At 54.4% G+C, this 17,454-nt stretch overlaps 2 protein-coding genes across 8 annotated transcripts in view; one reads left to right on the forward strand and one right to left on the reverse strand.

Annotated features, from left to right (window-relative positions):
* SZT2 (SZT2 subunit of KICSTOR complex) overlaps positions 1–10,844 on the forward strand; it is a 51,462-nt gene extending 40,618 nt beyond the window's left edge. For 3 of the 6 annotated variants that reach the window (XM_057543486.1, XM_057543507.1, XM_057543491.1), the window contains exons 56-72: positions 73–203; positions 335–435; positions 509–700; positions 881–1,148; positions 1,251–1,330; positions 1,415–1,540; positions 1,666–1,865; positions 3,766–3,856; positions 4,098–4,178; positions 4,257–4,331; positions 6,599–6,812; positions 7,115–7,388; positions 7,526–7,648; positions 7,757–8,162; positions 8,294–8,410; positions 9,738–9,806; positions 9,960–10,844. In XM_057543486.1, the coding sequence (XP_057399469.1) occupies positions 73–203; positions 335–435; positions 509–700; positions 881–1,148; positions 1,251–1,330; positions 1,415–1,540; positions 1,666–1,865; positions 3,766–3,856; positions 4,098–4,178; positions 4,257–4,331; positions 6,599–6,812; positions 7,115–7,388; positions 7,526–7,648; positions 7,757–8,162; positions 8,294–8,410; positions 9,738–9,806; positions 9,960–10,103 (2,692 nt within the window). In that variant the 3' untranslated portion in view covers positions 10,104–10,844. The remainder of the gene's footprint in view (positions 1–72; positions 204–334; positions 436–508; positions 701–880; positions 1,149–1,250; positions 1,331–1,414; positions 1,541–1,665; positions 1,866–3,765; positions 3,857–4,097; positions 4,179–4,256; positions 4,332–6,598; positions 6,813–7,114; positions 7,389–7,525; positions 7,649–7,756; positions 8,163–8,293; positions 8,411–9,737; positions 9,807–9,959) is intronic. The other 3 variants (XM_057543513.1, XM_057543502.1, XM_057543518.1) reach the window with 3 other exon arrangements.
* HYI (hydroxypyruvate isomerase (putative)) lies at positions 10,837–13,437 on the reverse strand. Of its 2 annotated transcripts, none has more exons than XM_057543534.1 (8): positions 13,189–13,437; positions 13,000–13,111; positions 11,952–12,066; positions 11,670–11,748; positions 11,532–11,581; positions 11,350–11,419; positions 11,116–11,239; positions 10,837–10,996 (listed from the first exon to the last, which is right to left on the reverse strand). In XM_057543534.1, exons 1-7 carry the CDS (start codon positions 13,385–13,387, stop codon positions 11,157–11,159), a joined length of 708 nt encoding a protein of 235 aa, XP_057399517.1. In that variant the 5' UTR covers positions 13,388–13,437; the 3' UTR covers positions 10,837–10,996; positions 11,116–11,156. The 2 variants fall into 2 exon arrangements, with proteins under 2 accessions (XP_057399517.1, XP_007164678.2); XM_007164616.2 differs by having other exon boundaries at positions 11,116–11,250; positions 13,189–13,436.
* Between the last annotated feature and the right edge of the window lie 4,017 nt (positions 13,438–17,454).

Consider the following 17,454-nt stretch of genomic DNA (forward strand, 5'->3'; position numbering starts at 1 on the left):
CCTGGGCCCAGGAGGAGAGAACCAGGGAATGGGGCCATGGACGGTCTGCTTTCTGTCCGTCCCTCCCACTAGGGCTTCTGAGCCAGAGATCTTCAGTCCTTGTTCCCTTGGACAGCTGGGCCCAACTCCCCGCCCGGCAGCTGAGCGGCATCTGCTGCTTCTGGGGAGGAACTTCTTGCAGTGGAGGAGACCCACCCAGCAGGGTGAGGCCACGGCCTGGAGGAGGGTGGGCTCAGAGTGACTGACCCTGGAGCCGCTGACCCCGTGGGAGGCAGGGTGGGATCAAGGGGGATCGGCCCCCAGACCCTCATTTTGCCCCTCCCTGACCCTGTAGCTGCCAAAGCCGTGCAGCGCTTCGAGCCAGGAGGCGACGGGAGCTTGGGGCGAAATGCTCCCCGGCAGAGATTCTTGCTGCTGGAGGTCATGGACAAGAAGGTAGACGTGGGGCCAGGGGCTGGCTGGGAGGAGGGGCTCCATGATCCCACTGACGCTGAGCCCTGACTTCCAGCTGCAGCTGCTGACCTACAACTGGGCTCCAGACCTGGGGGCGGCCCTGGGCCGAGCACTGGTTCGCCTCGTGCAGTGGCAGAACGCACGCGCCCATCTCATCTTCTGCCTCCTCAGCCAGAAGCTTGGGCTCTTCCACCACTACGGCCAGTTGGACTTCCCAGTGCGCGACGCAAAGGTGCCTGCTGCTCAGGTTCTCTCCTCTCCTGAGTGGTCAGCTAAAGGAAGTAGCAGTTCGGGAACAGGAGAGGGGACAGGCTGAGGGCAGGGGCAGTGGGGCGGGAGAGTCTGAGAGAGGAGGCCACGGGGGCGGTGGGAGAGGAGGTCTGAGGGCAAAGGCCATGGACCCATGGTGAGGCTCCGTCTCTCTTAGGAGCCAAACCCATTCCTGCTGCCGACCATGGAAGCAGAGACCCTCATCCGGAGTGCAAGCCCCCCTCTGAGCCGCGAGCAGGGACGGCTGAGTGGGTCCTCTCGGGGTGGGGGCCCCCTTCCCCTGGACACATTCCCCTTCGATGAGGCCCTAAGGGATATCACGGCCGCCCGCCCCAGCTCCTCCCTCGGCCCTGTGCCCAGACCGCCCGATCCTGTCACCTACCATGGACAACAGTTCCTGGAGATCAAGATGGCAGAGCGCAGAGGTGAGGGCGCTGAGCCGGGCAGCGGGCAGGGCAATCTGTGGAGTCTGGCAGGGCGAGAGGTGGCCACTCCTGGGGGCCGCTACTAATGCCTCCAACCCCCAGAACTGGAGCGCCAGATGAAGATGGAGAACCTGTTTGTAACGTGGCAGCAGCGCTCCGCCCCAGCCAGCATGCCCATCAGTGTGAGTGGCCAACCCGCGTCCTCTGGGAGCGTCCCATGACCCTGCCCTGGCCACCGCCCCAGTGCTCACTGCCCACTTCCCCAGGCCGGGGAGCTGGAGACCCTGAAACAGTCGTCTCGCCTGGTGCATTACTGTGCGACGGCCCTGCTCTTCGACCCCGCAGCCTGGCTGCATGGGCCCCCAGAGACCTCTGGGCCCCTGGAGGGGCAGGTGAGGCTCCAGACTCTGGACTTCTCCTGTGGGACCTCCCTTTACCCAACGGGGACCTCCATTCCTTCACCCCTGCTAGGGTGGTTGACGGTGGGTAGAGCCTTTCTTAATCTCCACTCCCACAGCGGCGCCACCGCCCTGAGTCAGGGTCTGGGAGCCGAGAGGCCTCCGCCAGCTGCGACTCCTCGGATGGGCCTCCACCGGGCGCCCGGGAGGAGCCTTGGCTGAAGGAGCTGAGCTTGGCTTTCCTGCAGCAGTACGTGCAGTATCTGCAGAGCATGGGCTTTGTGCTGGTGCCGCTGCGGCCCCCCTCGCCCACCCGCAGGTGAGCGCGTCTCGTCTCCCCGCCCTCCTCTCCTCCTCCACAGCAGGTGAGGCCCCACACACCCTTCCTCTTGGGTCCTATTTGGGTAGTTTGGGCCTTGCGTACCACCATCTCATCAGGCCCGCACACACACGTGAGGATCTGGGACACCTACCTGCAGCCCTCAAGCACATTCCGTAAGCCTCACACATCTCCTGGAACTCATGGCCACGTTCATACACAAACTGGGTACATTTCCACAGAGCTGCTTGCCCACGTGTGTCTTCTGTGCTTTCACGCTGGTGTCCATCCACACACACCAGTCCTGTACAGGCTCTTGGACCTGGGTCCTAATGATTGTTGTCCTGATCACCTCCTGACCTCTCCAGAGATTTACATCGTTCCTGGCCCAGGAAGTTCTTTTCTCACCATGTTTTTTTGTTTGTTTTTTGTTTTGTTTTTTTCTCACCAAGGACCCCTGCAATGGGCCTACTCGCATCACTGTCCTCTGGCCTGTTCTTGGTCATGTTCACTCACTGGCCAGTAGTGGGAGGTCTGAGTCCTGGGAAGTAGTAGACAGCTCCTCTGGCAACACCTTCCATCTCCCCAGAACGCAGTGAAAACTGCAACCACCTTTCCCATCCTGTGTCAAGTCTCAAATTCCCATTTCTGTGGCCCGTGCCCTATGCCCCTCTCAACGTCTGAGCCTCCAGATTCTATGTTCCCAGCTCCTTCCCAGTGGCTGCATGGGAACATGTCTGTTTGTGTTATGCTGTTGCTTTCATGTATCCAGATGTGTGAGTTTGTTTTCTCCCCCTTCTCTGCTTTCAGTTTGATACTTTTTCAAACTAGTAAATATAAGTTGTACTTCCTTACTCAAGATGCCCTCTTGGCCCAGAAAGCCAATTCCAACTCCTTAGCGTTTTTGTAACCAGCTCTTCACCTCCCAGGCCTCCCTCTCTTTTCCAGGCCTTAGGAAGAGAGGACAGGCCTGCACCTCTGGGACATTTCATTCAGCGCCCCTCTTATTTCTCAACGACAGACCCCAGGAGGAGCTCTCTTCTCATTGCCCTCCGCAGCCAGTTCCCAGCTGTAGGGATTTCTCTGGAGTTCGCATCCTTCCCATTCAGTTATGTTCTTCCCAGAAATCAGAATTCCCTTTTAAAACCAAAGATACTAGGATTAAAAATATGTTTCTAGAGGAAAATTTAAAGTCAGGCCTTCCTTCCTCTCCAGTCTCTAACCATCACCAATCACTAGTTAGGTCTGGTCCCTATTTCCTTGAGGATTAAGTGGGGCATTTCTTGCCAGAGGCTTTGAACCCCCAGCAGGAGTTCCAGTGGTTTATAGCTCCTGAGTATGAGTGGGTCCCTCTGGCCCTCTTTCTCTTTTCCCTTTGTCTCTGAGTTGAGAAATGAAGAACAGCAGGCCTGTGGAACACTGAAAATGCCCTTCCCGGGTCAAAAGAGAACCCCTTTTCCCTCTCAGGGGAACGTCCCTAACCAGGGCATCAAGGATCTGCTTGCACTTTCCCCATGAAATCTTAGACATCACCCTCTCCCCTCCCTTGCTGTCCACAGTAAGCAGGTATCTCCATCCGCTCATAGGTGTCTCCCCCCAGTCACAGCAGCCTCTGCAGCTCTACCCTCACCCTCTCACTGGAAGAGAGGGGCCTGATCCCTGCCTCCCCCTTAGAGCAGCAGCTGCTGTGGAGAGAGCCCTGCCCCACAATCGAGCCCTGGACTCCTGGCCTAGCCTTGCCACTTACCCACTGTGGGACCCCAGGCAGGTTCTTCCCTTCTCTGGGCCTGTCTCCTCTCCTGCAGAACGATTCCACATGAAATGGGTTCTGGGTCTGATAGCCGTAACCCTTCACCCCACTGGCCTGCCTCACCCCCTTGTCCCTCTTCCTTTTCTGCAGCACCAGCCGGCTGCGGGCCATGGCTATCCTTGGAACAGAAGGTCGGGGCTCCTTCTCCTGCCCGAAAGCCAAGACTGAAGGGAGCCCCAAGGTAACACGTCGTCGTGTTCCTTCCCCAAGAGTGAAATCAGTGATGCCTCAGACACCAGCATCACTGAGCCTGAATTATTTGCCCAAGGCCTAAAGCCAGGGGCTCTGGGTGATGACTGAGGTCATTGATCCCAGCCTGACACCATTAAAGTCACTGACCCAGGGGACTTTTTCCCCGATGGTCCAAGGCTGGTGAGCCCCCTGCCCTTGCCCCTGAACCCCAGTCTTTCTCCTTTCTGCAGAGCACTGGCTCTCCAGTGACCACGTACCACCTGCAGCGGGCACTGCCCGGGGGCATCATCCTCATGGAGCTGGCTTTCCAGGTGAGCAGAAGCACTACACAGGAGAGCCAGGCCCACCTGTCTCTTGCCCTCCTGACCTCATCTTCATCCTCTCTCCAGGGCTGTTACTTCTGTGTCAAACAGTTTGCCCTGGAATGTTCCCGAATCCCCATGGGGCAAGCTGTCAACTCTCAGGTACGTGGTGGGGACGGAGGGCCGTGGGGTCTCAGGCGTAGTCAGCGCAGCCCCAGGGACCATCTGGTGCTGCAGGCGGCTGGGCCATTCCAGTGCTGTGACCGCCTCAGGCGCCAGTCTTACTCTGTGGTAGTCCAGAGCTGTATTCAGCCACGGCGCCGGGGGCAGAAGGCAGTGCAGCACAGTGGCTGGTCTGGCCCTGTGGTCATTCTGGCACTGACCATAGATGGGTAGACAGGACATTTGAGCAGAGCGGGTAATCTGACACATGGGTGGGTCGGTGCCATGGGCAGTCCTGGCCTAATCTAGGGCTGGGGACAACCTGGCACTGTCCATGTAGTCACTAACACTTAGAATGTGGACTGGAGTCCCCACCCACACAGCACAGCCCCCACACTCAGTTGTTATTTCTGTCCCTGTCTGACTGCCTGAAGGCAGGGCTTTTGCACCCCATGAGGTTCTGAGCACTCAAGAGGGCTCAGAACGAATGAGTCGGGACTGAGTGTGGTCAGAGACCCGAAGCCCTCCAGCCTTGAGTGAGTTCGGCCCCTTCGTTGTTAGGCTTCTGCCTTCCTTGTGCCTCGAGTTGAGTTTCTGAGAGATCAGGGTCTGACTGGGTGCGGTCTGTCGCCCTCCAGTACAGATGGCACAAACTCTTCCCGTATCTGGACAGCTCAGATCCAGCCCACAGGTGGTTGCCTTTGACTTGGGTGTGGATGTCTGGTCTAGCCATCACAGGATAGTGAGATCCAGGAAAGCTTGGTGACTTGAGTGCAGGAACCTACCTGGGCCAGGGCACAGAAGGCAGATAGGACAGGCAGGCACTCTTTCACACTTTGCTGTAGTATTGGCGGGAAGGACCCACCCCATTATTCTCTTGAGCTTCCTGAAGTCCTGGCTGCCCTGCCCCCTGATCTGCACCCAGTTTGGCTCTCTCTGCCCCTACATATCTAATCTCTAACCTTACTTAGATTTCTAAGTTGCTTTATTATAGCTATTACGTATTTATTAACTGCTTAGTGTACATGCTAAGGGAAGAGGAGAATTTTACTCCTACTGTACAGATAAGGGAACTGAGGTTCACAGAGGTTAAGCGATGTGCCCCAGGGCACACAGCTAGTTGCTGGCAGCACTAGGGCTGCCAGCTGGGTCTCTGCCTCTGAGGCTCATCCTTGGTTACTGCAGTTTATCACGCAGCTCTAAATTTATGAGGACCTTTCCTTTATCTCCATGGTAGGTGAGGAAACTGAAGCAGAGAGGTTGTGACTTACCCAAGGTCATGGAGCTACTCTGACTCCGAGGCAACTGCTGCTTCTACAGTCATTGATTTCCTTTCCTGTTAATTTTTATGCCCAGTGCCCCCAAGGGCACGGTCAGGTAGATTCTGCCATTCTAGCATCACCTATCCAACTGTTAACACACTCTCAGTAACGCTGATTTCCACCAAGAGAAGCACCAGCTCTGTGTCTCTGCCCTCCTTTCTTCCTCCATCAGTGGTTCGTTCGTTCATTCATTCATTCATTCACAGATGAATTAGAGGAGGCCAGCCCTGGGCTAGCCTTGGCAGGATGTCCCAGATGAAGCTTTACAAATGAGTGGGAGTCAGCCAGCTTTGGGGATCAGAGGGAGCAGCATTCAGGCAAAGAGAATGGCAGGTACAAAAGCGTAGAGAAAATATGTGGTATACTTGGGAAGAGCAAGTAATCTGATGAGAAGATAAAGCTGGAGAGATGGGAAGCGACCAGGAAAACCTTTCTAATAGTAAGTAGTTACACACCTGGCCTACCCTGACCACCCTGTTTAAAACCACACCTGCTTTATTTACTGCTTGATTTTCCATAACCATCTACTAACGTGCTATTTACTCATTTACTCTGCCTAATATTTATTGTCTTATCTCCCCACTACTAGACTGTAAGTTCCTTGAGGGTAGGGGTTTGTATCCCCAGCAACTAGAACAGTACCAGGTAGGCATGTGGTAGGCACTTGACAAGTGTTTGTTGCATGAGTGAATCTGTGCCAGACTTGAGTGGAGACGGGGATACAGAGTAAAAAGGTTCATGTCTCAAAATGGTCAGTTCATGTAAACAGAGTTACAACACTGCATAATGTAATGAGGAGGGCTTCTCGTGGAAGCGTTTCTGGTAGAGGGGCCCACGGCGACGGGGTGAATCTTGAGCTGCCGTTTCCCAGGCAAGAGGAGGGAAGTGAGATGTGCGGGCAGCCTGCCACCGTTTCCTGACCTGGTCCCCCCCCCATCCCCCCAGCTGTCCATGCTGTTCACGGAGGAGTGTGACAAGGTGCGGGACCTGATGCATGTGCACTCGTTTAGCTACGACTTCCACCTGCGCCTCGTGCACCAGCACGTGCTGGGTGCCCACCTGGTGCTGCGGCACGGCTACCACCTCACCACCTTCCTGCGACACTTCCTGGCCCACCACCCTGATGGGCCCCACTTCGGCCGCAATCACATTTACCAAGGTCGGTGCCCAGGGGCAAGCCAGTGAACCCGAAAAAGAACAGGCCACCAGGTGTCTCAAGCCAGGGCCGGGGGGACCACTTCCAGGGGCCAGACCTTGTCTCTGCCTCTCCTGTCCTATATGGTCAGTCACCTCATGTCACCTGGACCCTGTCCCCATGTCTCTGTCTTAAGTTCTTCCCAGTCTGTTTTCATAGCAAGTTTGGTTTAATTTTCATAGCAAGCAAAGTTTAGATCCTGTGTTGTGTGTACCCTGCCCCCTATGTGTCCTGAGCCACTTCTGTCCCATCTCCATGTCCCTCAGGAGCTCCCCGGAAAGAATCGGCCTGCCTGCCAATCAGAGCCTCAGGGATTCCCATCCTCCGGCCCCACCAGATCACTGTGTCTGTCCCAGACTCAGTGTCTCCTGTAACTCGCCCCTCAGGGACCCTGGAGCTCCCCACTCCGCTCATTGCTGCCCACCAGCTGTACAACTACGTGGCCGACCATGCCAGCTCCTACCACATGAAGCCACTACGGATGGCCCGGCCAGGAGGCCCGGAACATAACGAGTACGCCCTGGTGTCGGCGTGGCACAGGTAAGGCGAGAGGGGATGCCTGGAGCCAGAGTGGGGCCATCCTTGCAGTGGGGGACCTGTGTTTTCTTGGGCAGAAGGGGTGGGGTTGGCTTCATCAGAACCTCAGGCTTGACGTCTCCCCAACCCCCACCGCACAGCTCTGGCTCCTACCTGGACTCTGAGGGACTTCGTCACCAGGACGACTTCGACGTGTCTCTGCTTGTTTGTCACTGTGCCGCACCCTTTGAGGAGCAAGGAGAGGCCGAGCGGCACGTTCTGCGGTCAGCAGATCCCCTGCCTTGAACTTTCCCGTTGCCCAGCCACTCCGTGCTGTTGCCCCGTGTCTCTCCTGCTGTGACCGTCACACTCCTGTCCCCTCCCCACCCTAGGCTGCAGTTCTTCGTGGTGCTCACCAGCCAACGAGAGCTCTTCCCCAGACTCACTGCTGACATGCGCCGGTTCCGGAAGCCGCCCAGACTGCCCCCTGAGCCAGAGGCTCCTGGGAGCTCAGCCGGTAGCCCTGGGGAGGCCTCAGGGGTTGGTCTGGCCCCTGGACCGGCTCCCCTCTTCCCCCCACTGGCTGCAGAGGTGGGCGTGGCACGGGCACGGCTGGCTCAGCTGGTACGGCTGGCTGGAGGGCACTGCCGTCGGGACACCCTTTGGAAGCGCCTCTTCTTGCTGGAACCACCAGGACCTGATCGGCTGCGACTAGGGGGGCGCCTGGCCCTGGCCGAGCTGGAGGAGCTCCTAGAAGCAGTCCATGCCAAATCCATTGGGGACATCGACCCCCAGCTGGTAAGCAGCTCTGGGTTCCAGAAGGGGCTGGGATGGATGCTAGGAATTCCACTGGCAGCCAAGGTAGAGGTTGCAAGGGTCTCAGAGGTGGTTCTGGAACAGCAGATCCATGCCTGTGGACCTTCCCCTAGGACTGCTTCCTGTCTATGACGGTCTCCTGGTACCAGAGCCTGATCAAGGTTCTCCTAAGCCGCTTTCCCCAGAGCTGTCGCCATTTCCAGAGCCCAGACTTGGGAACTCAGTACCTGGTAAGTCTCCTTGACCTTCCTCTGAAAGGGGAGACACAGCAGAAATCCTCATCAGAGAGATGACAGGGTCCCCCTCAAAGAACCCCAGTCTGACTAAACAGGGAGGCTGAGATGGAGTGACCACACCGGTAGATGGATGTAAAACCCTTCAAGCACCAAGCCACAGCATGTGATTCACTGAGAATAACCTAGAGCTGTGCCCTCAGGGCTCACAAAAGCACAAACCTTGGCTAGCGATCCAGAGCCAAGCTCTGGAACCTTGTGAGTGGTTGGTCTTGGAGGTTCCAGTCCCAGAAAGGACCTCCTGGGCTTTCAAGCCTTTTCACCAAAGTGTGGCCCTCACACCAGCAGCGTCAGCACCACCTGGGAGCTGACCGAAGTGCAGACTCTCAGACCCCACCCCAGACCTGCTGGCTCAGAACCTGCCTTTCAGCCAGATCCGCAGGTGACTGGTGTGCACAGTAGAGGTTGAAAGGTTGCTGGGAAGGACAGGTAGAGGGGAGAGCTATGGCAGTGGGCACAAGCCTGGGGGTTGAGAGCCTAAAGGATGGCCCCAACGAGAGCAGCGATCAGGAGAGGAGACATTCAAGAGAAGATTTCAAAAGAAAAGGTACTTGGTCTGTGGTAAGGGGTCCTGCAACATAGTGCTTGCGGGGAAGACTAGTTTCAAGGTGTGACAAAGTATCGCCCAGAGAAGCCGAGCTTAGTTAGGGTAAGGCTGCAGTAGTGCAGGTGGGTGTGAGCAGATGGGGATGCTTCTGTGGGTGGCGGGAACGCTGAAGCAGGAGTGGGTTTGGGGGAAGGGTGAAGAGTTGAGTCTGAGGCCCAGGAGGACCTTCGAGGACCACAGTCTAGAAGGTATATGGGCATCGGGGATTGGAGCTCAGGAGAGAGGTGTAGGCAGCACTTATACAAACAGGTGGTGACGGAAGCTGGGCATAGAAGAAACTGCCCAGGGAGAGATCACAAAGCTGAGCACCAGGGACAGACATCAGGGAGGCCAGAGATACGAAACCCAGGAGCAAAGGAGGGCTCATGTCAAGGGGAGAGAACCCTCCTTTACTGATGGGCTTCAGTGTGTCAGCTTATGCAGGGCCTTCCAGTCAAGTACCACTCGCTCATTCTGACGAGGCTGGACAGGCTAACCGGGAGCCAGTGAGGATGAGGACCGAGGTTGGGCTTGGAGGAGGTCCTGGGTGACCGTACAGTGTAGGTGGGGTCAGGTGTGGTGATGGAAGCGGGCCTTCCTCAGACTGGTCCCACTTTCAGGATGCCTTCAGGGAGGGTCTGTGCCTCACTCCGCATCTCATTTTGTCTTTTGCTACAGGTTGTGCTGAATCAGAAGTTCACTGACTGTTTTGTGCTAGTGTTTCTGGATTCCCACTTGGGAAAGACGGTGAGAACGGGAGGGGGCAGTGAGGGGCTTTGTGTCAGCCTAGTGGGAGGCTGTACCCCAAATGCGCCATCCCAGAGCCTGCTGAGGTTGGGGAGCCCTGCTCCCCGGGCTCAGCCTGCCCTCCTCTCACCACCCCCGCCCCGTGTTCCCCAGTCTCTGACAGTGGTTTTCCGAGAGCCCTTCCCGGTACAGCCCCAGGACAGCGAGAGCCCCCCTGCCCAGCTGGTCTCTACTTACCACCACCTGGAGTCCGTCATCAACACAGCCTGCTTCACCCTCTGGACCCGCCTCCTCTGAGGGATGGACCACTGAATGTCCTCAAATTATGGCTCTGTAGGAATGCCCACTTGCAGCAGGACTGACCAGCCTTTCTGGGCCCCCAGGCGAGACTGGACACTGAGGGATGCCAAAGGTTGTGTGAATGTGTCTTGGGGACCTGGTAGCAGGAGCTGCCCTCCCTAAACACTCGCTGCCACTGACCAGCCCAGGGATCCAGAAGGTCCGGTCACCTCCCTGAGGTGCCCATGCCATCTCAGGTCCCTGGGCCATTCCAGAAGGAGACTCCTCCTCCCTGCTCACTTGGTGGAGTCTGGGAATTCTTCACATCAGGTGGCACGTAGACCCCTTAAAGTTCCTCTGCCTGAATCCTGCCTCCGAGTCTTGGCTTGCTGTCAGCCACCCGCCTCCCCCACCCCCATCTTGAGCCCTGTGCTCTTCACTTCCCACTGGGACATTATTGCTGGACAATTGCTACTGAGATAAGACACCTGGGTTCCAATCCCAGCTCTGCCTTTGAAGCATCTGTGACCACGGGTGAGTCCCTTTGCTCTCGGACCCTTGGTTTCTCATCTGTATGTGAGGTGGTGGGCTCGAAAGCTCTCCCATCTCCACAACAACACTGGCACAGACTGGAGGACTTGAACGTGAGCTGTATGTCCCTTCTCTGCAGGAAGGAAGTGACCCAAAGAAACTGAAAAGTTAGACACTGTGTGTCCCTCCCCCTCCCCCTCCAATAACATACACACATGGAAACCTTCAGCAGATTGTCTTTAATTCAGAGGAGGCTCGGGATGTGCAGCTCACCGTCCCAGAGGTGTGTGGCTGGAGCGCAGGACCTCACTGGCCAGCCTGTGGGCGGCCCCGCTTATCCCAGTACGAACGTAGCCAACTCAAGCCCTCTACCGTGTCTCCTGAGGGGAGAGGGACCCGAGGCATCTCAACCCATGAGGAGGAAAACAGCCCCTGCCCGACACCTGTCCCTCCAGATCCCCTTCCCCAGGGCCAGGCCTGGAGCTCAGCCCACCCTCACCTCGAGGCTGGTACTCGCAGCCCACAAAGCCTTTGTAGCCTTCATCTTCCAGCAGTTGGAACAGATAGGGGAAGTTCAGCTCTCCAGGGCTGTTGGGTTCCCCTCGGCCCGGGACCTGTGCCACCTGCACGTGCCCTGGGGGCAGATGTGGGCAGATGTGGGGGGGTAGAAAGAGTGGGAGGACAGAGGAAGCAGCATGGCAGACTAGGAAGAAGCCAAGAAAGGGGCCCTCACCAACGAAGGGCAGGAACTCCCGGATGTTCCCTGTCAGGTTCCCGTCCATGATCTGCCAGTGGAATATGTCCTGGGGCAGAGATTCCGACAGTCACAGACCCTGCAGGCCACACCATTCTGCCTGGATTTGGAGAACACAGGCCCATGGGCCCTCGGAGAAGCACTCCCTCTCTCCCACTTACCATCTGTAACTGGAGGTTGGGTCTTCCAACTTTCTCTAAGATGGCTGCCGCTGGGAGAGAAACCGGGGAGGGGGCCATGAGACTCAAGGAGGGCACAAGAATCAAGGGACAGGAGGAGACACAGGGCTGGGGTCCTACCCTGCTGGGGCGTATCCAGGAAGTACCGGGGGTCCGTGATGCGGGTGTTGATGGGTTCCAGCAGCCCCACAAGGTTCTCCTAGTACCAGGCGGGATCCATGAGTAGAGCTCTCCCTGAGGTTTGTACCCCCTCAGTCAATCACCGATCAAGCCCGTCACCAATCCCTCCGGCCTGGACCGGGGCCCAGGCTTGTGCCTCACTGCCCTCCCCACTGTGCATCCCCTCCACACACACACACATTCATGAAGCATGTGTGTCTGTATGTGTTTTCACTGTCTCACCTGAGCCAAAACCCCAGCTGCGTGCCTCAGGTTCTCCAGAAAAACCGTCTCCATTTCACCCCTGACTGCTGCTCGATCAGCCCCCTGGGGCACTCGGCCAGCCATCAGGTGAATCCTGTGGGGAAAATGGGCCTGGAGGGGGCTGCGGAGTCCATCCTCGAAGCGCGAGCCTTCACTCCCTCGCTCCCTGGGTGCACCTCTTCCAGCTGCTCTCTGATCATGCCAGCTTCCCATCTCCCCAGGTCTCTCACTTAGCCCTTCCTGTACTTCCAAATTCTCCTTTTCCGTGCCCCTTCTCCTCGTGCCTGCAAACATGCTTAAGTCTCACCTTTAAAAAATTACTTTGACCCTTACCCTTCTCAGGAATTCCGCGCTGCTTGTCTCTCCTCCTTTCATCTGTTTCTTAGCTTCCCATCTGTTTTCTGCACACACACCCCTCCACCCCCTTAATAACCCCTTGTTGCCAGTTCCTTCTCAGCCTGGTTGCTCTGTGCAGGATTTGACGTTTATGAGATCAGCCCCACTTTGAGTCCCCCTCACTTCACCACCTGATCCTTCTCAGCCACCTCTAAAGCAGACAGGTTACATTTCCAGCCTCGTAAACTCTGCAGAACACACCAAGCCCCTCTAGCCTTTGGCCCCTGCATCCTTGACTGGAATGCTCCTTACCTCAAGCAAGTGCCCACTAGAGACCCACTACTTACTACCTGTAAGAAGCTTTCTCTGATCCCAGACAGAGTTACTGCCTACCTGCTCCCACAGCCTCCTTGAACTGACCTGTCCTCAAATGGATCACTCCGTTTTACTGTGCTATCTATCTCCCAGGTCAAACTGAGCTCCCAGCATGGGATCCCAGCAAGAGTTGAGCAAGAAAGAGTTGCAAACTGAGAGTGACACACAACAGATGAAATACAGGAGGCAATTTACAAGGGACCCAGACGGAAGGGGCGAAGAAGGGCCAGTGCGCTCGGACCCCTGAGCCTCTCAAGCCCCGGCGGCCTGTTCTCTCGTGGGTCATGGGGGCGGGGGATTGGAGAGAGGAGGATACCTGGGACAGCCCAGAGCCTTGGCGTACAGCACAGCCTGCTCCAGCCCATCTCGGAAGGCCGCCTGCCTCCCGGGAACGGCCCCCAGACCCATCTCCCCTTTCTCTCGGTCTCCTGCGGAGAGAATGGGCCTCAGTTCCCGGCTCGCGCTCCCGGCTCGCCCCGCCCGGGCCCGGGCCCCCACGGCGCACCCGGGGGCGTGTTGATCAGCACGAGCTGCAGCCCCACTTCCCGCGCCGCGCGCGCCAGCGCCTCCGGCGGCTCCCCGTACGGCCAGCCGACCTCGGCCGCCTCAAAACCCGAACTGCCCGCGGCTCGGAGCCGCGCGGGGAGGCCGGGGAGCTCGGGGAACAGCCACGACACGTTGGCCGAGAAGCGCAGCGGAGCCATGGCCTGCCGGGAGCGCGCGTGGAGCAGAGTCCGCGCAGCCGGAAGGCGGCAGCCGCGGGCGGGGCTGGGGAGGGGAAGGGACTGAGGGCCCGCGCGGGGGGCGGGGCGGGCGCTGAGGCGGCGGAGGAGCCCGGCCTCGCCGGGCGGGGGCGCGCTGGCGCCGCGAGCTGGGTGCCGGCTCTCTCCGGCTGGGAAAGCCCTGCGTCGTAAAAACCGCGGACTGGCCAGAAAAGTGCACTTTCCCTGACAGGAGAGGGCGGCGCGGGGAGAGGGCGCGGCCCCAGTTAACGTGAAGGAGCGTGGACGCTAACAAACGCTTCGTGTTTTCCTTCTTTATAACCAGAGTACCTGTTCATTATGGAACATTTGAAAGTGTGTGCCGCACCACTCACCCATTAACTTTCCCGTACAGAGCAAAAACTAAACACGTGCAGTCTTTTCTTAGAAAACCCTGATCATAGTGTATATAAGGTTTTATGGCATATTATTTCGTGAGCATTTCCCGTGACAACCTTGAATTAGCTGCTCACTGTTCCGCACCTGGACAGCCCAGAATTGATCATGCTACTCTGTTGATGGTCATTAGGGAGTTCAACGTGTGTGTGCGCGTGCGCTATAAAAGCACTTTAATGCACCTCTTGGTCCCATCTCTGAATCGTTTTCTTAGGTTCCTTTTGTAGGAACAAAGTACGAAGTCCTTTATAAGGAAAACTGCCCCCACCCCTGGACTCCGCACTGAGCGGCTATGGGCGGGCTGTCCCCTCTCAGCCCCGGCTGATTGGACCACGGAAAGACATCTGATCCAAGGGCAGCCAATCCATAGAATAGCCCAAGACCCTTGATTTGTCCAATTTGGAAAGATAGTCTGGCCAATCAGGTTCCCTCTTGGAGAGTTCAAACAAGGAAATACTGAGAGCCAAGTAGGAGGTGGGTTTGCCAGAAGATGACTGTGGCTGTAGAAACTAAATAAGCAGGAGTCAGGTGGTAAAGAAAAGCTGGAGCAGAGGGGGTGGGAAACTGAGCACTGTGAGTAGGGGGAGCACGTTGAGATACCGCTGCTGCAGAGTTCTCAGGACTGGCCAAACCCACGGCAGCTCCCAGGTCTACGCTTCCCAAGGCCAGGATGTTTAGACTTTCCCGGGTTTCTGTGTTTGTAGCCTCTTAATGTTTCTTCAGATCATTCGAATGGATTTATCAATATTTCAGCCACACTAACCCAACTGAATGGGCAGATTCCAAGTTGGGTGAAAAAATAGGAGCATGCTTAAGTTCTTGACGACTGTGCTATATGGCTTTTCAAAAATATTGTCAGTTTACACTTGGACAGTACATTCACAGACGTCATCTTGATCTGCTTCCTGTACTAGCTTTGACAAAAAGCAGCTTGAAGTGCAACATCGGGAGCATCCAGCGTCCGCTGTCTTCCTGTCACTGCTCTCCTGCATCCCAAGTCAGGCTCACCCAGACACCTGGGGTCCAGGCTCAACTCAGAGTTAATCCAAGTGCCTGGCAGGTACTGTTTCTTCAGCTCTGCCTCCAAGCACGGACTGCCACCAGCTATGACTGATCACCAGATTTCCTGCCCCCCTGCAGCTGGCAGTATACTTGGAACTCAAACTCCTCCTGGAACGTGTTTCTTGGGTACTGTCCAATCAGGATGTGACCTCACTAAGTTTAACATTTTAATCAATCCCAACTTCAGCGTGTTTATGATCCATGGTTGGCAATACAGAGTAACATCTAAGGTAAGTAATTCCTTATTAACACTTCACTGTAAATCTGAGTATGCAAATTTTATTTAAGACTTTCAAAGCACCACCATCTGCTGGGGTCTGTACCAGAAACAAAATTTGTCCAGCCTCCAATGGTTCCACTCCTTTTTCGCTTGTATTCCCTGTAGGGCAGCAGAGATGATGTATAAACTAGATGTGCATGACTCACTTTTTCCCTTAATTCCCTTACAACCACCTTTACATAATGTATCAAAATATATACAAGAGAGGTACAATGCCCATGACAATTATTTTCTTTAGTCACCATTTGTTTATATCTTAACCCACTTTGCAACATAAGCATTACACTAAGTTATTACAAATCTTGATTCTTTGCATTTAACTTTTAATCAAAGAACTTGTACAGGTATGATGATCAGTTAAGATAACAACAGCTTGTAAATAATTACATGGATAATGGCTGACACTTGCACGTAGAGTTCAGAGTCTCATTTGACCACTGGATTGCACTTGCCAATGTCGTAAAAAATATTACAACTAATATGTGAAATGCAAATCAAAACCTCAATGAAATTTCATTTTATACTTTCCAGATTGGGGAGGAAAAAAAAACCCTTAAAAGTCAGACAATAGCAAGTATTGGAAGGGATCTGGAACAACTGCAACATTTATTCACTGCTGATAGGAGTATAAATCACTACAACCACTTTGGAAAATAATTTGGCATTATTTCTTAAAACTGAACATTCATATACCTTTGATCCAGCGGTTCCTTGCCCAGGTTTATCTCCTGGAGAACCTTGTGCACGAGTGTACCAGGAAAGAATTCAGTGATGTTCATAGCACCACTGTTTATGTAGCAAAAATAAGGAATTAACTCAAATGTCCCTTGATACATGTATAGATGTGTTGTTGTATAGTCCTACAGTGTTGTTTATAAAAGTGAAGAAAAAGCTGGTGACTCAAATGGTAAAATTGAGTTTGCTCCTGGATTAGAGTAATATATGAAGAGCTTAGTGACGTTTGGGTCGAATTGAAAGCATCAGTATGAACACATCGAATGGATAAATCTCAGAAACATAATCGTAAGTGAAAGAAGCAAATCACAGAGAAATATATACAGTATGATTCCATTTACATGAAGTCAAAAGCAGGGAACACCAAACAATATCTTGTGTAGGGCTACAAACATCTGTGGTAAAACTATAAAGAAGAGCAAGTGATAATGACCACAAAATTCAAGATGATAGTGACCTCTGGAGTGGGAGGGAAGGGAGTGGCATTGGAGACTTCAAGAGTAATGGTCGTCCCCTTTCTCTGGTGTGGTGTGATCACACATCTTTGTTTTATCACTACTCTTTATATCTTACATATATTTTATAAATATTTTGTATCTGTTTCATATTTAATAAGAACAAAATTTAAAACTTTCTGTATGCATTATTACCACCTGTTAGCACATTTTCTATTAACATCCTCATTGTAGTATCATGAGAATCTCAAGGTTTTTCTACAGACTCAGCTTGTTTGTATTAGACTAGAATGACTACTTTTTGGATTCAGTGTGTCACTGCTCAAGCTAGTGGTCTTTGATTGTATTACCTGCTCAGAACCTGTGCTAGGCAGCCTGTGAAATGGTCCCCAGTGATCTCCACATTCTGGTCTCCATGCCCCCTCTGCTTGAATATGGGCTGGACCTCGAGATTCACTTCAAACAAATAGAATACAGCAAAAATGGTCCAATGTCACCTCAGAGATTAGGTTACAAAAAAGACTTTGGCTTGTGTCTTGGGTGCCCTCTCTCACTCTTTCACTCACTTGCTCTGAGGAAAACCAGCTGCCATATTGTGAGCTGCCCTATGGAAAGAGCTATGTCAAGGGGCTGATGCAGCCTGTGAATGAGCTTGGAAGCAGGTCTGCTCCCACTGAGCCTTAAGATGACTGTGATCCTGACCAGCACCTTGACTGCAGCCTCATGACAGACAAGGTTTGAGTCAGAGACATCCACCTAAGGCACGCCCAGATTTCTAGCCTACAGAAACTCTTTGATAGTAAACATTTGTCATTTTAAGCCACTGAGTTGTGGGGTAATTTGTTAGCAGCAATAGATATCTAGTAGAGGTTCCCTTTCTTCTTCTGGGAACTGTTCCCTTGTTTGGGGGAATTATCACTTTCACCACTTCTTCATCTTAAGTGTGAATAGACGCTGTCATCTTCTTATAAGATCCTCTCTTCCCAGCCACAGTGATTGGTCAGTGAGTGGGCACCTGATGCAAGCTGGACCAACCAGAGTACCTGTTATAGACATTGTAGGTTGCCTACCCCACATCTGTT

This window comes from Balaenoptera acutorostrata, chromosome 1 (assembly GCF_949987535.1).
Source record: "Balaenoptera acutorostrata chromosome 1, mBalAcu1.1, whole genome shotgun sequence".
Classification (NCBI taxonomy): Eukaryota; Metazoa; Chordata; class Mammalia; order Artiodactyla; family Balaenopteridae; genus Balaenoptera; species Balaenoptera acutorostrata.